This window comes from Xiphophorus couchianus, chromosome 1, assembly GCF_001444195.1.
Source record: "Xiphophorus couchianus chromosome 1, X_couchianus-1.0, whole genome shotgun sequence".
In the NCBI taxonomy this organism is placed as follows: Eukaryota; Metazoa; Chordata; class Actinopteri; order Cyprinodontiformes; family Poeciliidae; genus Xiphophorus; species Xiphophorus couchianus.
In genome coordinates, this window is record NC_040228.1 from 11,249,835 (window position 1) to 11,269,887 (window position 20,053).

At 42.9% G+C, this 20,053-nt stretch overlaps 1 protein-coding gene across 1 annotated transcript in view; it reads right to left on the reverse strand.

Moving 5' to 3' along the window:
• Positions 1 to 20,053, reverse strand: part of LOC114148132 (forkhead box protein J3-like) — a 95,565-nt gene that overhangs the window by 64,069 nt on the left and 11,443 nt on the right. Inside the window, exons 2-3 of the mRNA XM_028023137.1 lie at positions 17,579 to 17,714; positions 16,811 to 17,299 (exon numbers count right to left, since the gene is read on the reverse strand). Coding sequence (XP_027878938.1) covers positions 16,811 to 17,179 — 369 coding nt within the window. The 5' untranslated portion in view covers positions 17,180 to 17,299; positions 17,579 to 17,714. The remainder of the gene's footprint in view (positions 1 to 16,810; positions 17,300 to 17,578; positions 17,715 to 20,053) is intronic.

Below are 20,053 nucleotides of genomic sequence, written 5' to 3' on the forward strand. Positions count from 1 at the left end.
AACAGTCCACTTCATCATTCCCACGCCAATGAGCTCCCTCATGCGTGTGTGCTTTTTGATGCTCAACATCTATTTCCAATTGTAGTTTTAGCTCAGCAATCTTTTTCCACAAGTCCCTGTGTGCCACTGGCTTGCCCTTCGCTGTCTCGAAACCATTTTCTTCCCAAATGGCCAAGTCTTCTCTAAGGGCTTGAGCGCAGTAGTAACTGTCGGTTACTAACCTGGCATTCTTGATTTTCCTTTTCACCAGTTCCAGCAATCCTTCCAGTACGGCCGTTACTTCTCCGGCTTGAGCACTACCGGGAGCTTTTCCTTTCTGACGGCATTTTTCCTTGCCGTCTTGCTTCAGAATAAATCCCCAGTATGCCGACTGGTCGGACCCCTTTCTGGATCCATCGGTGTAGATTGTCCATTCCGGTTGTTCTGGCTTCTCAGATGTCTCTTGCGGTCGTTTCTTACTGGTGGGTTGTGCTGGCCCAATTTCAAGCTCCGGGTCCAGCAGGATGTCTTCCCATCTTCCCCACCGTGTGTTAGTTGCTTTAGTACTTTCCACGGTACCTTTTCTTAGATACTTATGAACTTGGCTCTGTGTGATGACTTTAACTGGTTGTCCTTGTGCTAGATCCTTCAGCACACCCCAGTAATGAGCTAACACCGCTAGCTCTTTCTCTTCCTGCGGATATTTCCTCTCAACAGAAGTCAGGGTGTAACTCCACAGGGTAACCAAGCCTCCATTTTCATTACTCACTTTGATCATGGCATCGTCATTCTCACAGCTGATTTCTGCCACCAGTCTTTCTGACAAACTTCTTGGCTCCAGTCTCACAGCTGCTTGAATGGCTTTTCTCAAGTCTTCCAGGTTCTGTTGATTCGCTGCTGTCCAAACCCAGGGTCTTTTTCCGTCCTTTTCGTCCTCCTCACTCTTTCTCAGGCATTTGTACAAAGGTTTGGCATACTTCTGATAATTGGGTACGTGGTCCCGGACGTAGTTGCATAGTCCTAATATTTTCTGTAAGTCATTCTCTGACTGAGGTGGTTGAATGTTCATCAGCTTTTCTCTGTACCCATCTGAGAGTCCCAAGTCCGACGTGACTTGGAAACCCAGATAATTCACTTGGAACTGTCCAAATTGACATTTCTTGAGGTTTAGCTTCAAGCCTGCCTTGGTGAGGTTTTCTACCACTTTTTGTAGTCTTCGTAGGTGTTCTTCTTCTGTGTCATCAGCAATAAAGACATCATCAATGTACACAGTTGCACCTACGTCCCCCAGTACTTCCATCACTGCTGACTGGAACACGTTTGGGGAGTTCTTGTATCCCTGAGGTAACCTTTGCCACACATAGCTCTTGCCTTTGTGGGTGAATGCAGTTTTACCTTGAGATTGTCTGGCGAGGCGTAGAGAGAAAAATCCATTGGCTAGGTCGATGCATGACTTGAACTTCTTGACTCGAAGAGTTTTCAGCGCTCCTTGGGGATTGATTAGACTGGCTCGGTTTGCTATTGTTCTCCGATTCAGGGCCTTGAAGTTGATGACTGGTCTCCAACCCCCTCCAGCCGATTCAGGTTTCTTCACCGCCTGGATGGGGCTGTTGGTGATCGGGTTGAGCTCCTCTCTGATGATTTCCATGGCGCTCAGCTCCTTCACTATCTTGTCCATCTCCTCGACTGCTCCCGGATTCAGCGGGTACTGCCGAACAGGTGGATGAACCCCACCTTCGATGTGATGAACAAACTTTGGACCCAAATCCCCACAATCGTTCTTGAACCGTGCCACTTGCGCTGTAACGATGATCTCACGCAGCTTCTCTTTCCCAGCCGGGGAGAAGTCACTCTCTGCGAGCTTCTGTTCTGTCACCGTTGGTATGTCAATCGGTTTGTACCAGTCCTGCTGCCCGGATCCGGTTTGGGTCGGGCCGACTTTCACCAACCTTGCTTTCAAGCTCGTCAGCCTTCGCTCTAGTCGGCGATGTGTGCCTTTCTTTTTACTGAGTTCATCTAAGTCTTTTACTGTGAGTAGATTGTAAGGACCTTTCACCCACACTACTCCTTTCCATGTCCCGTATGGCATTTCTTCTATTTTTCCATTAGCAAACTGAACCTTCAGGTGTCCTGCTGTTTCTAGGTCTTTGCGGGTCATAGACACCTCTGCTCCGGTGTCCACTAGGTAGGGTACTCCCTCCACTTTGGCGTAGATTTCGTCCCCTTCCCAGTAGGCATTTTCTAAAATGACCCGCGACCTGGACGCCATTACTTTGGTGACCCTCCGGCCCCGGCTTTACGGGACTCACGGAGGGCCGTCCTTTGTTCTGGGCTCAATTTCCTATATTCCTCATCCGTCAGGAACTGACCTTTCCCTGGCTGATTTTGTGAAGCCGGCGGGTTGGTCGGTCTTCCTTTTGGTGCTGGTGGTTTCTGCTGGAACGGCCGGTTTTGGAAATTGGATGGTGGTGCTCCCTGTTGAAACGGCCGGCCCTGGAAGTTGGATGGCTGTGTGCCCTGCGGGAACGGCCTGTTCTGGAAGTTGGATGGCTGTCTGATGTTGACCCTTCCAGGTGGCTTGGCTGGTTGGCTAGCCTCCTTCTTCCTTTTGTCCTCGTAGTACTGCTGCTCCAGGTCGAATCCCTGCACTGCCACATCCATCTGGGCCACGGTTGTGCTTCTCACTGGTAGTTTCACAAACGCAATCTCTCCTCTTCGTCCCTTTGTCACCTCACGCAGTACCTTCACATACCTCGCGGGAGAAACGGTTTGCTTTAGTGTGTGCCAAAGCGGTTCCAACCGGCTTCCTTTGTCCAGCCGTCCTCTAGCCCTCTTCACCTGGGACTCTTCGTCGTCCATGTCCTCCAACACTAATCTCTCATAGTTGCTCTGTGCTGACTCTGTTCCAACCATCGGGTCCGCAGTCACGCTGGTCAGCCACAACTTTTTGGCCCCTTCGTGGTTGGTGGTAGATAGCACAGTTGGCCAGACATCTTTCAAATACTCCTCATTATTTTCGTCTGCGTTTTTACTACGAATCACCAGCCTTAGATTCTTTAGTTCTGCGTATGCATCTTGTCCGGTAGTAGTGGCCGGTGGCTGGGCTGACACTCCTTGTGGTCCCCGCGGGATCTGTGGTCCTGGCTCTGAAGACGTCGCCTGCGGCTCTTCTTCATCAGCCGACACCTCGTCCAGCTTCTGTCGAGTCTCCCTGGAGTACTTGTAGGCCGCTTTCTTCAGTCGTCGCAGCATCACATCATACATAATTCCCATGTATGCGTTCCTGAAGTTGGTGGTCAGGGAATAGTGTGCTGTCAGGGTAGAGCAGGATGGTGTCATCAGGATGTTAGCCCACTCCCCGACTGTCGCTTCTACCTCGAGCAGCACCTTGTCTCCCAGCCTGCTGGCCCATCCTGCTGGAATCTGGTACTCTGTCTGACCGACCTCTGGTACATACGTACGCCGTCCGTCTTTAGCCTGTACGGGGCCCCAGGTCACGTCTCTCGCCAGTCTCTCAGAAGAACCCTCGATGTCAAAGGTTTCTATTTCTTTCTTCTTTCCTCGGTGCTGTCCTGTTCGGAGTGTCTTATGCCCTGTCGGTGGTTGCTTTGGGTCGGAGAAGATGCTGCCGGGATCACTCTCTTCTTCTTCTTCTGAATGTTCGATCTCCTGTTGCTCTTCTCCTTCCTCCGAGTCGCTGATGTCCTCATACTGTTGTTGTCGAAGAGGTTCCCTCCTGGGGGAGTTCAGCGGTTGAATCTTGGCTGGTTTCATCGGTCCTACTTCTCTCTGGACCGTCGGCTGCTCATTCTTGACTCTGTCCGTGTTGGGTTGCCTCAGTTCACTGCTGCTTCCCTCGAATGAGAATTCTTTGACATATCTTGCGGCCTGGGACTCTGGCCCGACTGGTGCTTCCCTTAACTTTATCCTGAGTGGCTCCATAACCTTGGCCGTGCCGGTCTGGGTGGTGTTTGAAACTCCACTCTGGGGTATTTTTAAGGGATATTTCTTGATCTCCTTTGCTGGGTGGCTGATGCGGCATTGTTCCTCCATTTCAGTTGCCATTCGTACACCTTGCTCCGTACGGAGTCGATGCATACGGGGGTCAACCACCACCACCACCTCTTTGAACACAAAGAAATGACTGTTGGTCTTGGCTATGTTCACCACTCCGTTCTCTGTGACCGCCCTGGCGGTGTCCCCTGGCAAATCTGCCGATCTTAGTCCCTGCACGCTCACCATCACCCTTCTCATGCTTTCGTTGCTGGCGGTCACCAGGCCCCTTTCGAGTCCATGCCACATCTTCTTCCGATATTCCTCCAGACTCTCTCCTTTCTTGTAAACATCAATTGGGACCAGGATTACGGCACCATAAGGAAGACTGTAGCCCTTCATCATCACTACGTCTCCCCTAGTTTTTTCACTACAGGAAGCCTCCAACACCTTTGAATCTTTTTGGTAGTATTTCCCAGCTTGGTTTTTAAGGCTGCGTCGAAACTTTCGATTGTGGATCTTGTATTTATCATTGGTGAACACAATCAGCCCGTCACCTTCAAGGTCCCATATTCCTCCAATAAACTGGTAAATCATGAGCCCGGATTGCAGCCTTAAGCTGATGGTCTCTGATGGTATTTTGGCCAACTCTCGGGTGCTCCTCCAAACATCCGACTTCTGGGTCTTCTTTTTAGGGCGGCCGGGGTCCCATAGCTCCTCATCCGATTCCTCCCCGTCCTCGTCGGAGCTGCTGCCCGCTAGAGTCTCCGTAGGTGGCAGCAGCTGCCTCCTTTCCGTGCTGTGGACTCGGGGATGAAACCCGAACTCCTGACCCCGTCGAGGGGACCAATCCCTGGCCGCTTGCTCCAACTGTTCCTCAGCGAAGGCGTCGATGAGCGATCCCTCGTGATTTTCCTCTTCTGACTGCTCAGAGGGGATCTCGTCGTTCCTCGATGCTCCCGGTCGAGCTGGGATATCGTCATCGCCTTCCGTCAGGTCTATCAGGTCCTGCTGATCTTGCTTCGGCTGGTTAGTCGGTGTTGTGGCTCTGCTGGGCAATTGAGAGGGGGCCTCAGCCACCTCCGATTCCGCTTTGTCTGGGGCCTGCTCTTTTCCTCGGGTCTCTTTGAAGGCCGAAAGTCTCTGCAGAACCTCGGTATATTCTTTGTATTTGCGCACCCCACTGGTGAGAGGGTTCACCAGGATCCCTTCGATGCCTGCTGCCAATGTAGCTGTCTTCACTAGGCTGTCATATTTCTCGGAGGGGCTGTAGACCATCCGCAGCTCACCAATCGTCCATCCTTCAAGGAGTTCAGCGAACCATTCCAGCCATTCTCTGATCTCCGATTTCTTGGTTATCTTTACCGGGCATTTAACGACTCCCAGTCGGTGACCATGTTTAAGCTGTGTGCAAAAGTATATCCGAGTCTGCACCAGGTACTTCATTAAGTTCCGTGCCATGTCCTCTTTGATGGTGTAGTGAGATTCAAAGAAAACCCTCCTAATTACCTCAATCCAGGAATCCAATCCATCACCGAGTAATATCAACGATACAGGCAATTGTGATAATGTGGATTGGGAAAGATGGGATTGATGACTCTCTCCATCCCGGCTGATGTTGCTTGCCTCTTGTCCCTTTGCTGGCTCTTGCAGGGGATCCAGTTCCCCCCTTTCTTCGTCATCCATAGTTGTCTTTGTCTTCGAGTTGCCTATCCCCCAAAGCCTCTCTTTGCGCTCTTGAGTAGGGATGGGTCCAGGCTGTGTTGGCTACTGGCTTCACTGTCTGGATACTATCCCTTATCCTCAGTAGAAGCTTTCCCTCACCTGCATGCTATACAGTTACTGCAAGGGTTGTGACTGACGGCCTTATCAGTCACCGTTAACTCTATTCCCTCAGAGTTAACCATCCAAGTGAGCTATTCAGAATCACACTTCTGTTTTTACTGACTTGGTTTATTAGGGCCCGCCTACTTGGCTCTGCCCCACGTTGGGCGCCATGTCCGTTATCCTGCAATAGCTAGCCCCGCCCACTTCATCACAACCCTCCGGGGCTGACTACTGACCAGTTCTCTGTCTAACAGGTCCGGAAAATCTCTAAGACCTGGGTATTACCCTAAAAGAGATCTATAAGAGATAATCTATTTAAACTGGTGTCGAAAGCGATTCGTCTAGCTCTAACTACCTCCAATCCAGAAGTTACGACCCTTTTCAGTTAAGAAACAGTCAGCTGAGTAGCCCTCACAGCTGCGTAATTCCAATAACCACTCCTGTTAACGGTAGCTCGCTTTCTAAAATATAACTTGCTCTTGGAACCGGCTAGATTAAATTTAGTGACTTGGATGTAAGTCCCTGGGTCATTATTTTACTCTCGCCAAAGGAAATTATGAAGCCTCCTTACCACTAGAACCATGTACCTTAGTTTTACCTTTATCAAAAGAACTGAAAAGTGATTAAATGACTCAATTAATTCCAATGTCCACCAACCTCATTAGAATTTTAGAGTAAGAATTTATTAAGCAAGCTTAAGCAGGGATATGTGACATACAAATCAATAATCAATTGTATATAAGTCAAGAGCAGTATAATAAGATCAACATGTACAATCATACCCTCCTGTCTCTTTCCCTAACCTATGTCGCAGATTCTGAGATAGCTTTTTTAGGAAGCGAGTTCAACTCATACCCAGTTGGTGGTGGATCTTTGGCAACAGGAACGTCCGAAAACCTTGGTCTGAGTCTTTATCCTTTGTGTGAAAAAATCCTCTTTAGAATGGAAGCAAAGTAGAGAGGGTTCAATTGCTTTTGAAAACCCAACTCTTTTATCCCTCCGGGACCTTTGTCCTTTCTCCAAGTCTGTTGCAATGTTTGGGTTGAGGTAAGACCGACGATCGAATCAGGAACCCGGGTTGGACGATTGGAACTTGTCTCCCTTTGGTGGCACGAAGCTTCAGCTTTCCCCGTGGCTCCAGGGTGTGGTCTGCTGTTGTTTCCACGACCTGCTTCTTCTGTTAGCTCTACTTCGGTGCCGCAGACAAAGAACAAGAACTTCTCCTTTTCCGTCTGCTTATATACAGTTCTCTGCCATATATGTGTATGGGGAGTGTTAGTTTACATGGTTTCGGCCCCTCCTGTCTGCTGGCTGGGATGGAAAGTACCGTCCTTTCCTCAGCGTGTTGTTCTTAGCCAACCATACCGCCCCACCCATCCTGTGCGTCTGGCCATCTGTTCAGAACTGCTTGCGACAGCAGGAACTCACAAGTTCCCCTTCTCCTTTTTCCCCTTTTCCTTTTAACATTAAAAACTATGTGCTTTTCTCTGATTAACTTTCAAACACAGTCAAATATTAAAAACTATGTGCTGATTTCCATTAAGCATTAATCATAAGCATTAATCACCTCTTTCACTTATTATAAATCATCAAACCTTAATTATTTCATTGTTGTCATGTTATTACAAATCATGATTCGTACACTTCAGAATCATTCAGTGATTACTTACATACAGTCATTTTACCTATTGTATTCATCCATGTTCAACTTAATCATTATCAAAACACTCAATTATTATAAATCAAAACACAAGATTGCTTTATTTCCTTCAGGCATTCATGCACCTTTTTCTGTGTGTACCTGGATAGATCTCAAACCTCATACCAGTTTTCTTGACAATATTTTTAAATGTAAAATTGATTTTACTTTGTACAGATGAACTCCCCAACAAGTAGTTAATCAGCTAATCAAAGCTTTAAGAACATTAGCCTTAAAAGTCCAAATCCATGCACAGGGCAGCATTCACACTAGCTTGACCCGCTGATCATAACGTCCAAACGTTTTCTGTCTTTGGCAGGACTGTTGAGCTGCACAAGCAAGACGTCTCACAGACCTCTAGCTCTGCTCATGTAAGACTAACTGTAAAACTTGAAAGGGTCCTTAGGGGGACAAGACACAAAAGCCAAGTTCACAAGCCACTAAATATCAACTGTGCTCAGCCAGAGCATCCAACTGTGTGTCCGTGAAGACACAGACCGATCCTTGACCCAAATTAAGGCTCTTACTGATAATGACTGCAGCTCTAATAACCATAGGTAAACATTAAAAGATGAAGGGAAATTTTAAGCCTGAGAAAAATGTGTATTGATGGTTTCCATTGTTACTGAAAGGGTAAGAGGATCTCACAAGAACCTTTTCCTTCAGTAGAATGATGGATCTTCAGGTTGTACAGGGAAGTGAAGCTACTGCTGGCTATGTGGGGATGCTACAGTGGGCAGACCTTTATGACTGAAGGCCCTGGGCTGTGCAGTCATTACTGAGTCTTTCGTCAGAAGGGGTGACAAAGTTCATCTTACAAAGGACTTTTTCCAGGGGAACCAACGTCCCTGTTTTGGAAACTCCTTCATGTTCCTCTGACCTAAATCACATTAGAAACAAAACATTTGAGACTAAACGGAAAGAGACATTTACAAAAGCAGATGCCAGGTCTAGACCGTGGATGTCCTTCAAGAAGCCATCGAGCAATGACTGCAATACTCATGTCAAGAATGCCTGAACTAACTTCTGAATTGATCATTGGGCCTAAACAATACTAGAACTTTTTTGAAACCTTTAGTTCTGTTTAAAGTTTTTGTTTTGACTACTGAGTTGATGTTTCATTTTAAATGTCGGTTTCAATAAACTGCTTAATATGTCTTTTGCCTCGTGCTCCCATTTCTGCTTTTCACATTTTAAAGTGAAGTTTCCAACCTGGTTACAATCCAGCAGCGCGACTAACCAATGCTTATTGCTTCTTTATTTATTTATTTTTTAAACCTTTTAGAGATGTCACACATTGACTGGAGTGTTGTACACTTCAATCGATTACTGTTTTTTTCCATGATACTTTGTGAAAGTTCTATTTTATATGTAAAAACAATAAAATGGAGTTTCTTGGTTTTTCAAAAAGTGATTCCTAAAATCTCATCGTGAACCCAGTACTGTCCATCATGTCATCTCATGTTTCACACCACCTCTGATATTAAGACATTCTCTTCCATATGTGGACAGATGTGCATAGGTGTGGCCTTACCCAACTTTGTATTAAACCAAAATGATCAAAACAGGTGATGGAAATGAAGCATAGTGCTGATTGTCGAGGCTCTCAGCTGTAGAGCTCACATGCAGCAGTAAGAGTGGTGACCCTGAATAAATTGCCTAGTAATGATTCATATCAGGTGATTGTCTGTGATACGCGGTGGTCAGCCAAAGGGCAAAGGCCTCTGTGGTACGGCTGCCCTTCACAGCCTCATATTAGGGTTTGCTAATTTGCACGCAATTAGCTTGGCTGCATGAGAGGCTGCCTGAAGCCTCAGGGTTTCAGAGAGACCGATTTAGTCAGCACCGACTGCACATGTCTGGACTGTGTTTTGTATGTGGTGTATAAATTTCCTAAATATTCCTTCATAAAGATGAAGTAGTAAATTTCACTATGAACTTATCTTAACAGCAGGTTAATACAAGAAAGGAGGGTGCAAAGGATGAAGGACTCATAAGGGGAAACAAGAAAGGAAGCTCACATGCAGCAGTAAAAAGGAAAAGAAGAAGGAAGAATGGAGGCCACAAGACAGGATGCAACAAAGTTAGGTAGGAAGCAAGACAGAATGCAACATTTGGACAATAGAAAGGAATGGATGAAGAAAGGGTAAAGTAAAGTAAATAGGAGGAGTAGTGGTAAGCAAGCAAGTTGCAAGAAAGGACACATGGATAGAAGGAAACCAAAAGAAAGGAAGGGAGAAGTGAAACAAGGAAGGAGGGCACAATAAGAAAAGGAATGGAAGGCAGTAAGATGGATGCAAGTAAGGAAAGAATCGACAGAGAGAATAAATGAAGGAATGAAGCAAGGATCAAATTATTGAAATGAAATGAAGGACAGAACAAGAAAGAAAGATGGGTAGCACATAAGGGAAGCGGGAAGGAAGAAAGAAAGAAAGGGATCAATGAATGAAGGACAGAAAAAGGAAATAGAAATAAAACAAGAGAGGACAGAAATAATGACATCACAACAAAAAAGGCAAAGAGAGAAAGAAGAATGGAAGAAAAGACTAAACAAATGAAAAAGGAAAGAACTAAAAAGATAGGAAGCACGAAACAAGACAATTAAAAAAGGAACAGAAGGAGCGGCACTCTTAACTCCTTCTTAGCCTACTTGTAGAATACTGAAATCAAGTTCCAGACTTCTGCAGACATCGTCATACCCACATATAGAAATTACAATTTAAACATCTCAATGTCTTTTCAAGCCTTCAGATTATCAGCACAGGCTTATTTATTCAACTAAGTTGATTATCTGATGCATCACAACATGAACCCAAAATAATCTGTGGTCAGAATTTAATCTAATTTAGAAAAGAATAAAGTGGAGCAACTGAAGAACTGCCTTTTTTAAAAACTATGTGAATAGCACCTACATTGCAGACTTCAAATGCTTTTCTTCCTCTTGCTTTTAAGCACAACCCAACAAAAACAGTCTTGCAGTGAACTGGGCCCATATTACTGCCTCATTTTCCTGTCATCCTGTATAACAACACAATGCGACACAGCGGAAAGGAAATTACAGAAGAGACATTGCATATCAGAAAGGACAGGATAAACGGAAGATCCACCACTATTCAATTTATCTTTTTCTTAAACACGGTTAACTTTTATTATCAACCACTTTAGCTGCCTTAATCTGTTAAAAATATAAATATGTATCTTTGTTTTCTAAAATAATGCAGGCTTACATGCATTCAGAGTTTGTATTATGATCAGTTTTAATTGAGAAATGCATTTTTTTGTTTTTAAATTTGTTTAAAATGTTTCATACACACATGCTTTGATAAATCACTCGTCCGTTATTATCTGTGAGCATCTTATCAGTTCAAGTAAACAACGCAGGATATAAATTACTGTCCCTGACATATTAATATTTAAAAATCCGGGTAGAAAAAGCAATTCGTCATTTAGAAAGTTGACCGTGGAAATCATGAAGGAGTTCTGCTGTCATGTTTCCCACCAACCACTTTAAAACAGGCAGCCCCAAATCACAGAAGGGAAATATGTTTTCCAGTTTCCCAATTAGGACTTTATTCTTAATGCAAATATTGATAGTCATGAAAGTATTTCTGAAAAAGTTTTAATCTCTTTATAGCTGTCCTTAACTTGCTGTAAAAGACTGACACCAGTTATTCATTTGTTGTTTTAAACTCCACATTTTCTATCAATCTCCCTCTTCTTGGCCTTTCATTCCATTTCTAAAGGAAACTTTGCCCTAAACTAAACACCATCATCAACTTTCTAAATGGAGATTAAAGGTAAATGGTTAAAGTAAACTTTTAGTCTGTTATTGAACTAAAACAAATGTGACCGATGAACTCTGAAAGGTAGCTCAAATTGTATAAAAATCCCAGAAAATAATAATTTCCTGTTTCTTAGATATGTAAAAACTTGTACGCTTTCAATCAGCCACACACCTAATGCAGACCGAAAGCAGAAGCCAACAGTTAGAAATCTAGGCCAAAATATCTACCTTCTGAAATCTGGTGACAGTGGTGAGAATAGAAAAGGGTCCTGTTGATAAACGAAGCTAAATTATATTGAAAATACTTTTAAAAAAACACACAAGATGAATAATGTAACTCATAGTTTCACATAACATAGTCAATAAAATGTTGAAGTAATACTCTCCACTTATTTATCATAGAATAAAACAAAATCAAAATTGCAAGACATTATTTTATTTTCAGATGCCTCACCCCTACAAGCTGGCGGCAAAAGGACAAAGAGAGAAAATGGGAAACCTGCAGTGAACGTTGGTGTCCCACTGTGTGCTCATTATAAGCTGTGGTCAAGCTGGCCTCGAGAGTGGACCGACACGTGGACCAGATAGGGATGTTTTGGGGTTTTTTAAAAGGGGAAGCGGGGGGGCAGGACATGTGCGAGCACAAAAGCGGGGAGTGAGAGTGAGGCTGGTAGAGATAACATAGGGGAGATAAAGACGTTCCAGAGATACTAAATAACACGAGTATGACGCATCCTAATGCAACGCTGTTTCCAGTCATAGCCCTCTTCCAGCTTACTCCCATGATTTAAAGAAAACATTGAAAAAAAAAGAAAAACAAAATGGTACGCATGCTTGTAATACTAGATGTTTTAAGAAGATTCAACAAGGTCCAAAAACAAATCGTTTATGCATGCATGCTCAAGCTGAAGCTTCTCGTCAATACATCTCAGATAAAAAGAGTTCTTTCCATATTCATTTTCTCTTGCCAATGAACCCAAAACTCTCGTGACCTTGAGAGGCTGAACGAGTACAAGAGAAAGATATCTGCTTTCACTTTTAATACATCTGAAACTGAGACCGTGTGGGTAAATGCAACCCATTCAATACGGCGGTTGTATGCGTTCGTGTGGTCGAGCTGGTGCATGCATGTTGTCCTGGTTTAAACTCTGCCATTCCTGCACTCTCACATTATCATACAGAGCAGACGAAGTGCGTGTGCTGGGTAGTAAACCTCTTCGCTGCTCTCTAACAGCAACCTCCCCCCCCAACCCTCCACACACACACACCTCTCTTCCTCCTCCCATCTCATCTCCTGCCGAGCTCCCTGCGTGTAATCTGCAGACTGCACACGTACTCTGCCTACCTGAGCGGGAGTCTCTCTCTGGGTCCACCGGTTCGTGTGTGAGCGTACGTGCACGCGCGGCGGCAGGCGAACAGAGACAAGACAATCCGGACGCATCATATATGCAAAGTGTTTCCTGAAAGCATGAGAGTTTGCCTGAAGTCTAAATTCAGAAGAAGAAAAAACATCCATCTTAAGAGTGTGCACTTCACACAGGTGGATATGTCAACCACAACAATATCTGTAGAATCTGTCAATAAGACAATTTTGAGTCTGGATCCTACTGTGTGCAGCAGACAGCAATCACCTTAACCGGAATTAGCTGGGCTTATGTAACGTTCCCTGTGACGGCTGATACAAAACAAGCCCTGCTGTGATGGGTTAGGTCACCCAGAAAGCAATGGTCTAAAGCCTTTCTGTACAAACTAATGCATTACTCACTCAATATAATGTACTTTGATCTATTAAGAGAAGCTTCAGAAATATTCATACACATTCAGTTTGTTTACATTAAGTTTGGTTCCAACTTCCAAATCTAGGTGGGTTTATGAAAACATGTGTCAAACTCAAGGGCCAGGTGCCAAATATTATGTGGCCCCTCCAGACTCCAAATTATATCAAGAACTCCCTTCAGTTTTTCACAAATGTGCAAAATTCACACAAAAGAAGTCACACAAAATCAACAGATCCCCACATTTTTCAGATTTTACTGACATTTTTCTCTCAAAATTGGCCAAAAAACATTGGACTTAAGTGACTGCTGCCTTCATGTCTAGTTATAGTCTTTATCGATGCAGCGAATAATAAAAAGTCATATTTAACATCACACATTAGCGCAAATATCGTAAAAATTATTTCAAAAATATTTCTAAATTTGAAAAATAAGTTATTTTGATTGTAAAATATCCCACAAAAACAATCACGGAAACCTGGATGGACTGATCAGTGTGAAAAAATGTTCAATATGATTTAATTTTAAGAAACGCTTACTGAATGCTGAAACAGCTATTTACTGATATTTTAGCAATGTAATGGGTTTCATCAATTCATTCTGGGACAACTGACCCTTTTAGGAACATTCAGATTTTTGATAAATGAAGATGAGTTTGACACACCTGGTTTATGCAATAGACCAACACAGAATTGCATGAATGGAAAGTAGAAAGATAATAATTTGGGGATCTCAACAATTTCTATAAATAATGATCTGATCAGATTCACAGATAAGTTTAGGTCTGGACTTTCACCAAGTCATTCTGACGCACAAAAGCGTTTTGATCTGTACCGTTCTTTTGCAGCTTTAGCTGTAGTGAGTGAATCTCCACACCCTTTTTAGCCTCATCCATCTCTTTCCCTGGCAAAGGAAAGCATCCCTCAGGATGATGCTGTCATCACTGTGTTTTACAGTGGGGATAGAGTCTTCTGGATGATGTGCAGTGTTAGTTTTCTGCCACACCTATTTTGTTTGCAGGCCCAACAGTTCAATTTTAACCTTGTCTGACCGAAGCAACATCTTGTGCTTCTAGTATTCATTAATTGAGTAAATTCTAACGACAACTGGTTTTACTGGAGTTTATTCAGTCCCCTTTTATTCTAGTAAAGGAAATGCATGCCACACCTTTCAGATTTTTGTTTGAGAATAAAAAATTGAAAGCCATGCATCATTTTCTTTTCTCATGAAATGCAAATTAGCTGCATTAAAATGTGTGGCTTTAACATGAGTAAATTTGACAAATATTTAAGGCACTGGAAGCTTCTAAAAGACAAGTTCAAGGACAAGCCAAAGATTTGCTTTTTACAGATGAATGCCAAACTTTTTCATTATTTATTAGAACCTATCTTGGTAAAAAAAAATAAAAGTCAAAATGCTTGCCGTGCTGCTTTTCTAATTTATTCAATAGATTGTAGGTATTGTACCTGGCTTATTAAAAAGCAGAATAGCTCTGCAATGCCAGACCGAGAAGAATATCTCAGTGCCACCAATGTAGTGTGTTAATGATCTTAACAGGATTCAATCACACACATACACAATCAATGCATATCATGGTGTAATTATGGGGTACAATAATATCCTTGCACTCCAGTACAACCAACAGCAGAATGCATTCATGAGCAGCGGTAAGAAAAAGCCAAAAATTGTCTTGGTAACCTTTATCACCTCTCTGGAGACAAAAAGAAAAACTAATTGATTGAATCTATGTGCAGGTGAAGGAACTCTGCCAGCAAAAGCCCAGGCTTGGATCATAACCTTTTTGTCTCCATTTCTGGCATGCGTCTATGTTCAGGGAACGGTGCGTTCAAGATTACAGACAGGGAGCAAACACGAGTTTGTGAAAGCAAAAGAGAAGAAGAGACGAGAGGAGTGACTGACGGGGAGGGCTGAGAGAGGAGGCGGGGAGATGGTTTGGTGGAGTGCAAGTGCTCAGGAGATGAAGATGGAAAGTGAAAGGGAAGAGAAATAATGAGAGAAGAGGAAAAACGTTCCCACTCTCGGAGAGATGAATTGGTTCATAGTTTGCAGACAGCCTTTTCAGTGCATCAGTCGAAGGACTATATCCATCCCCTTCTTCACTAATAAGCCACAGAATCCCCAAGACACAACCACAGGGATCTATTCATTTGTCTCCAATAACAGCGGCACCTTTCTGCTCGTATTAGCCAGGATTTGCATTGCTACATTTGCATAAGGATTTAATAATGTCCCCTGAATGAGACAAAATGCACCTGTCAATCATTCTCAGTTCACTAAAAGGTTTCTGTGCTGTTTAAGGCAACAGCGGGATCAGTCGGTGCTTGGCACTCCGAGCACCATCAGTATGAGTTTCATGGGATATGATGCAATCGGTAGCCAATATTAATTCCTCTTGTTGAGTCAGACATGCTTAAATGTTAGCAAATAAAAAACGGAAAATGTTAAAGTGGAATTAAAATAATTCAACTCGTATGTATATAAAACATCGACATTTGAGAGAAATGTGAAACACGCCTTAAGCAAACGGCCTTAGTCTGGGAACTTTTTAGACTTTCAAGATGCAGAAATTGACATTGTTCTTCTATGGCTGTTAAGAACTGCAGGAATGCTGTGCAGGGCTGCAAGGTTTTCCTGCTGAGAACATCAAAGAGGACCATAGGGTCACATACATAAGAGTAACATTGATCTTAGAGTTGGCAATGAGATGAAAACCACAAGCTGTAAGTACTGCCTCTTATGGAGAGAGACAGTGGATTCTAAGATCAAAGCAATATTTAGTTAGGTTAGCTCGTGATTAGACCATCACCAAAAGTGTGAAGAAGAAGAAAACAAAAATACAACTGTCCAGACTGAAACTTTAGGAGCAATCAGACATAGAATAATACATCAAATACACTCTGCAACCACATTTCCACTGTATTTTTGGAAGTGTAAAACGTACAGAATAGGCACAACCAAATGAGAGAAAACCAGAGAAAGAAGAAAGAATAGTCACATATAATCTGCAAAATAAAGATCCTTTAAAACGCAGTTTCCCTACATATGAACTGAATATCATGAGATTGTTGAAAACTATGACGTACTGGCAAACCTTAAAAAACATGCTTACCAACACTTTCACTAAGAACCCCAAGAATGTAGTTTTATATTGTGTTTTTTCAGGATGGAAAGGGTAAACAATCCCAAAGAGAACAAGCAGAACAACTCTTTTGGTAGAACTTAAGCTGAGTACTACTTTAGCCATGCTCAGTACTTTCATCTTTTCAGTAGTGCTGCAAGTGAAAAGGACAACTGCTTTTCAATGGGGCGATATTGGCATTAGTGCCCCCTGCTGGTATAAGAGTTTTAGACTGGAATGCCACAGACTATAGAGACTCTTTTGTTTTTTCAAAAACACTGAAAAGAGACAGAGAGAGAGAGAAAAGGTGAGAGGAAAAGAGAGACAGACCAAACAGCTCAAGACTCATTGCAGTATAACCTACACAGATATTAGAAAACTCAGAGCTACATGACATCAGCAGGGCATTGCAAACTTTCATAAACAATATTGTGAACCAAAACTAGAATTCAAAGTTCAGCACATCCTGAAAAGTACCACTCAGCAATATTCAGATGACTCGGATGATTGCCTTCATAGGAGTTGATGATCAGTGTTATGGTTGCTATATTAGTTTCTTATACTCTAACAAAAAAAACTCTAATTTTGGAGTTGCCTGTCTTATCCTCTCTTACCTTCCAGCCGCTGCCCGCCTCTCTGTAGTAAGGAAAGTTGTCGCAGATCCACTGGTAGATCTCACTGAGCGTCATCCGTTTCCGCGGAGAGCCGTTGATGGCGAAGGTGATGAGGCTGGCGTAGCTGTAGGGGGGTTTGCCGTCTCTGTGCTGTGCCGCTTCCTCTTGGTCCAGTGTGATTCCTGGATCCAGATGCACAATCTTCTTCCCCAGGCTGTGCCCATGATGGTGCATGTGGTGGTGGTGATGGTGGTGATGCCCAAGGTGACTGTGGTGGTGTCCCATGTCTGCCTTCTGGATGGCTGCCCTCATGCCGAGCTGTGGAAGCCAGTCCATCGACGTGAGGCTGCTCTCCAGCTCAGAGGTCATGGTGCTCGATGCTCCGGAGGGTAAAAAGAATAGAAGGAGAGGGGCTTCAGCGACGTGGCGTACGGAGGGATATTCTGCTGGCTCACTGAATGGGTTCTGTGCTGCAGTCTTGGCTCAAGCCTAGGGAAGAACAGGAGGTTTATTTACTATGCCTATTCATCTTCCTTAGCTGGAGCAGAAAGCAGACTTGGCAGAGACACATGGATGTCAACTTGTACATTCGGTCTAGCTTTGTATAACAGAAAACAAAATATTTTGGCACTTTCATCTCTTTGCCTTTAGCACCGCACATAAATATGTGAGAGAGGGATATTAAAAACTGTTTATCATATTGTTTTCATTAATTATACATTAAGTAGGACAGTAGTTTGGGGGCTTGGAATGAGATAAGTGTCTTACTCTTCCCATTTCCTTCCATCTTTCTTTTGGCCAAAGCATCTGGGGAAGTCAGCGCTGTGAAAGGTAAAGTCCTCCCCTTGTGCATGTTCACAAAATCTTCATCTGGCGACCGTGACGGCGGCTGATGCTGCTGCGGCTGCAATGTACAAACACAAAACCACACAAGACAGTGAGCTTGCGCTGCCAGACGGCTCTCATAAGATATTAATATCGCACAACCGTTCAGCTGGCCTCGGCATCTGTCCAACTTGATTAAAACCTCCTCTCTCTCTTCCTCTCTATGTTGTGTCTGTCTGGCTTAAAGTCCATTCCATCCAAGGTGGAAACAGCAATTGGATCTGCACAGTGACTAAAAGCTGGGGAATTGTTTTCACAAGTGTCTGCCAAAGGGGGATGGCGGAGTGGGGGGCAGCTCAGGAGGAATTCCAACCCTCCGGAGGAGCTGAAAGGCTCGTCCCCTTTCCTCTGTCTAACCCACCAACACACATCTCCCTCTCTCTCACACACATACACATACACATTTTCATTTTCTTGCTTGACGTGCCTCTCTCTCCCAACAAGTCCGTGCCCACCTCTCTGTCCCACTCAGCCTCTCACATCCCTGTCAGACAGACGCAAGCAATAAAAACATATGCTAAATAACCCTCAGCCTCTTATTATTACAGCTTTAAGCAAAATACTCACCCCAAAAATATTTCCTGGGTCAAACTTAGCAACACCCCTTATTAAGGGTTTTACAAATAATTTTGCCATGAGTCATAGCTAAAGAAAGAAAATAATATTGTCCATGCGTGATTGTTTTGTACTGTAGTTTACCTTCGTTGGACTGAAAATGCCAAGTTAGTCTTCAGAGAAAATGCTTTGATTTAACTAATAAAAACCACTTTAGTTGGTAACAATGGAACAACAGCATCTAATGCTGTAAAAATAATTTCACAGCATGTTTAGTAATTCCCAGTTAATTCAATCAAAATTAAGTCTAACATATTAATTTTTAAGTGTACAAATTTGTAAATGAAACAAGTTGTTTCATGTTCAATAATGGCACATGAAACAACTTTTGGTCTTTTTGGTAACAAATCCTACCTAAACTCCCTGATTAGATTTTAACTGAAGGTTTTAGTTGATTCAGCCATTTCCTCATTTATTGTGTCCAGCAGAGAACATTAAAACTATATTTTGAAAGGTTTTAATATTAACAAATATAGCAATTTTGGTAGGAAATAAGAATTGTCAAGAGTCCTGTTGTCGGGAAAATTTCTCTGAGCAGGAACTTTGTGTCAAGTTTTGCCATAATAATAGAGGATTCCTTTTCTTTTAAAAATCTAAAAGCATACATCTTATATGCAAGAGCAAGATTTATTTTTTTACATATTGTAATGTCCTTACCCACAAAATCTTCTCTCACTCAAAGAAAAGTAACTCTTGCTTGCAGATATGCTTCTTGTACAGATATCCTCTGCTCTCGTTTAAATCCTGCTCCACTCGCTCAAACTCTCAGGGAAAAACCTGTACTTTCAGCTCTGCTCTCTCTGCTCAGAGATACCTCTGGAGTGAACTCTTATGAGCACTACAAGCACACCAAAAGGAAGACAGTGATGTTAAAAAAAAAATAATCAAACCCTCATTCTTTGACTGTAACTGTTACCAGGAAGAATTTCCACTTTGCTTCAAGAGAGAGCAAAGGAAACCTGCAAGCAGAGAAAACGATGAAGTGCAGGGTTCAAACAGAAGAAGAACATATTTGTGTAAGAGGACATAAATCTGAGGAACGAGACATGCTAATGAGGGTTAGCAATTCTGTAAGCAAGATTTTTTTAAGTGGTTTGAGAGAGAGCAGAACTATATGAGAGTGATAAAGGAAGTTAAGCCAATACGTTGAAAAAGTAGGCTCTTATTTTTTTTGAAAGACAAGCTATTCGATTTTATGAAAGCAACATTAAAGTTGCTTGTTAAGTGATATGATACCGCCATTATTGCCAACTCACGAAGTAAAATAACTATTGGCTGCCTTAAAAGTTGCTGGAAGTCACTAAATAATGTTATTACCTAATTGGATAATTGGCTAAGTGCATTGAACTGCAAATTAATGCTGTGGCAGAAAGAAGTATTGAAATAGGATATACGAAAAGACTTAGTAAAAAATACCCTAAATATGTGTTTACATGGAATTAACATCTAAATCACAAAATAATAAAATGACAAAAACATCTAAACTTTCATCCCAACCCTATGCGCTAACCTTCATGTGTTCTTCAACAACAAAGAACCCAATCAATGGCCCACGCATCCTCTATTCATGCAGTAAATGATAAAGGTGTGAGAGCTTCAAAAAGCCTGCCAACAAAGATAAAACACATTGGTTTCTTTCCACCTTTCCCCATGGAGAGCCCTAATATACCAACATGAAGAAGAAGAAGAGGGAAAATGCCCAGCATCTGAAAAGTATCTTGCTTTAATTACATGAAGGAAAAA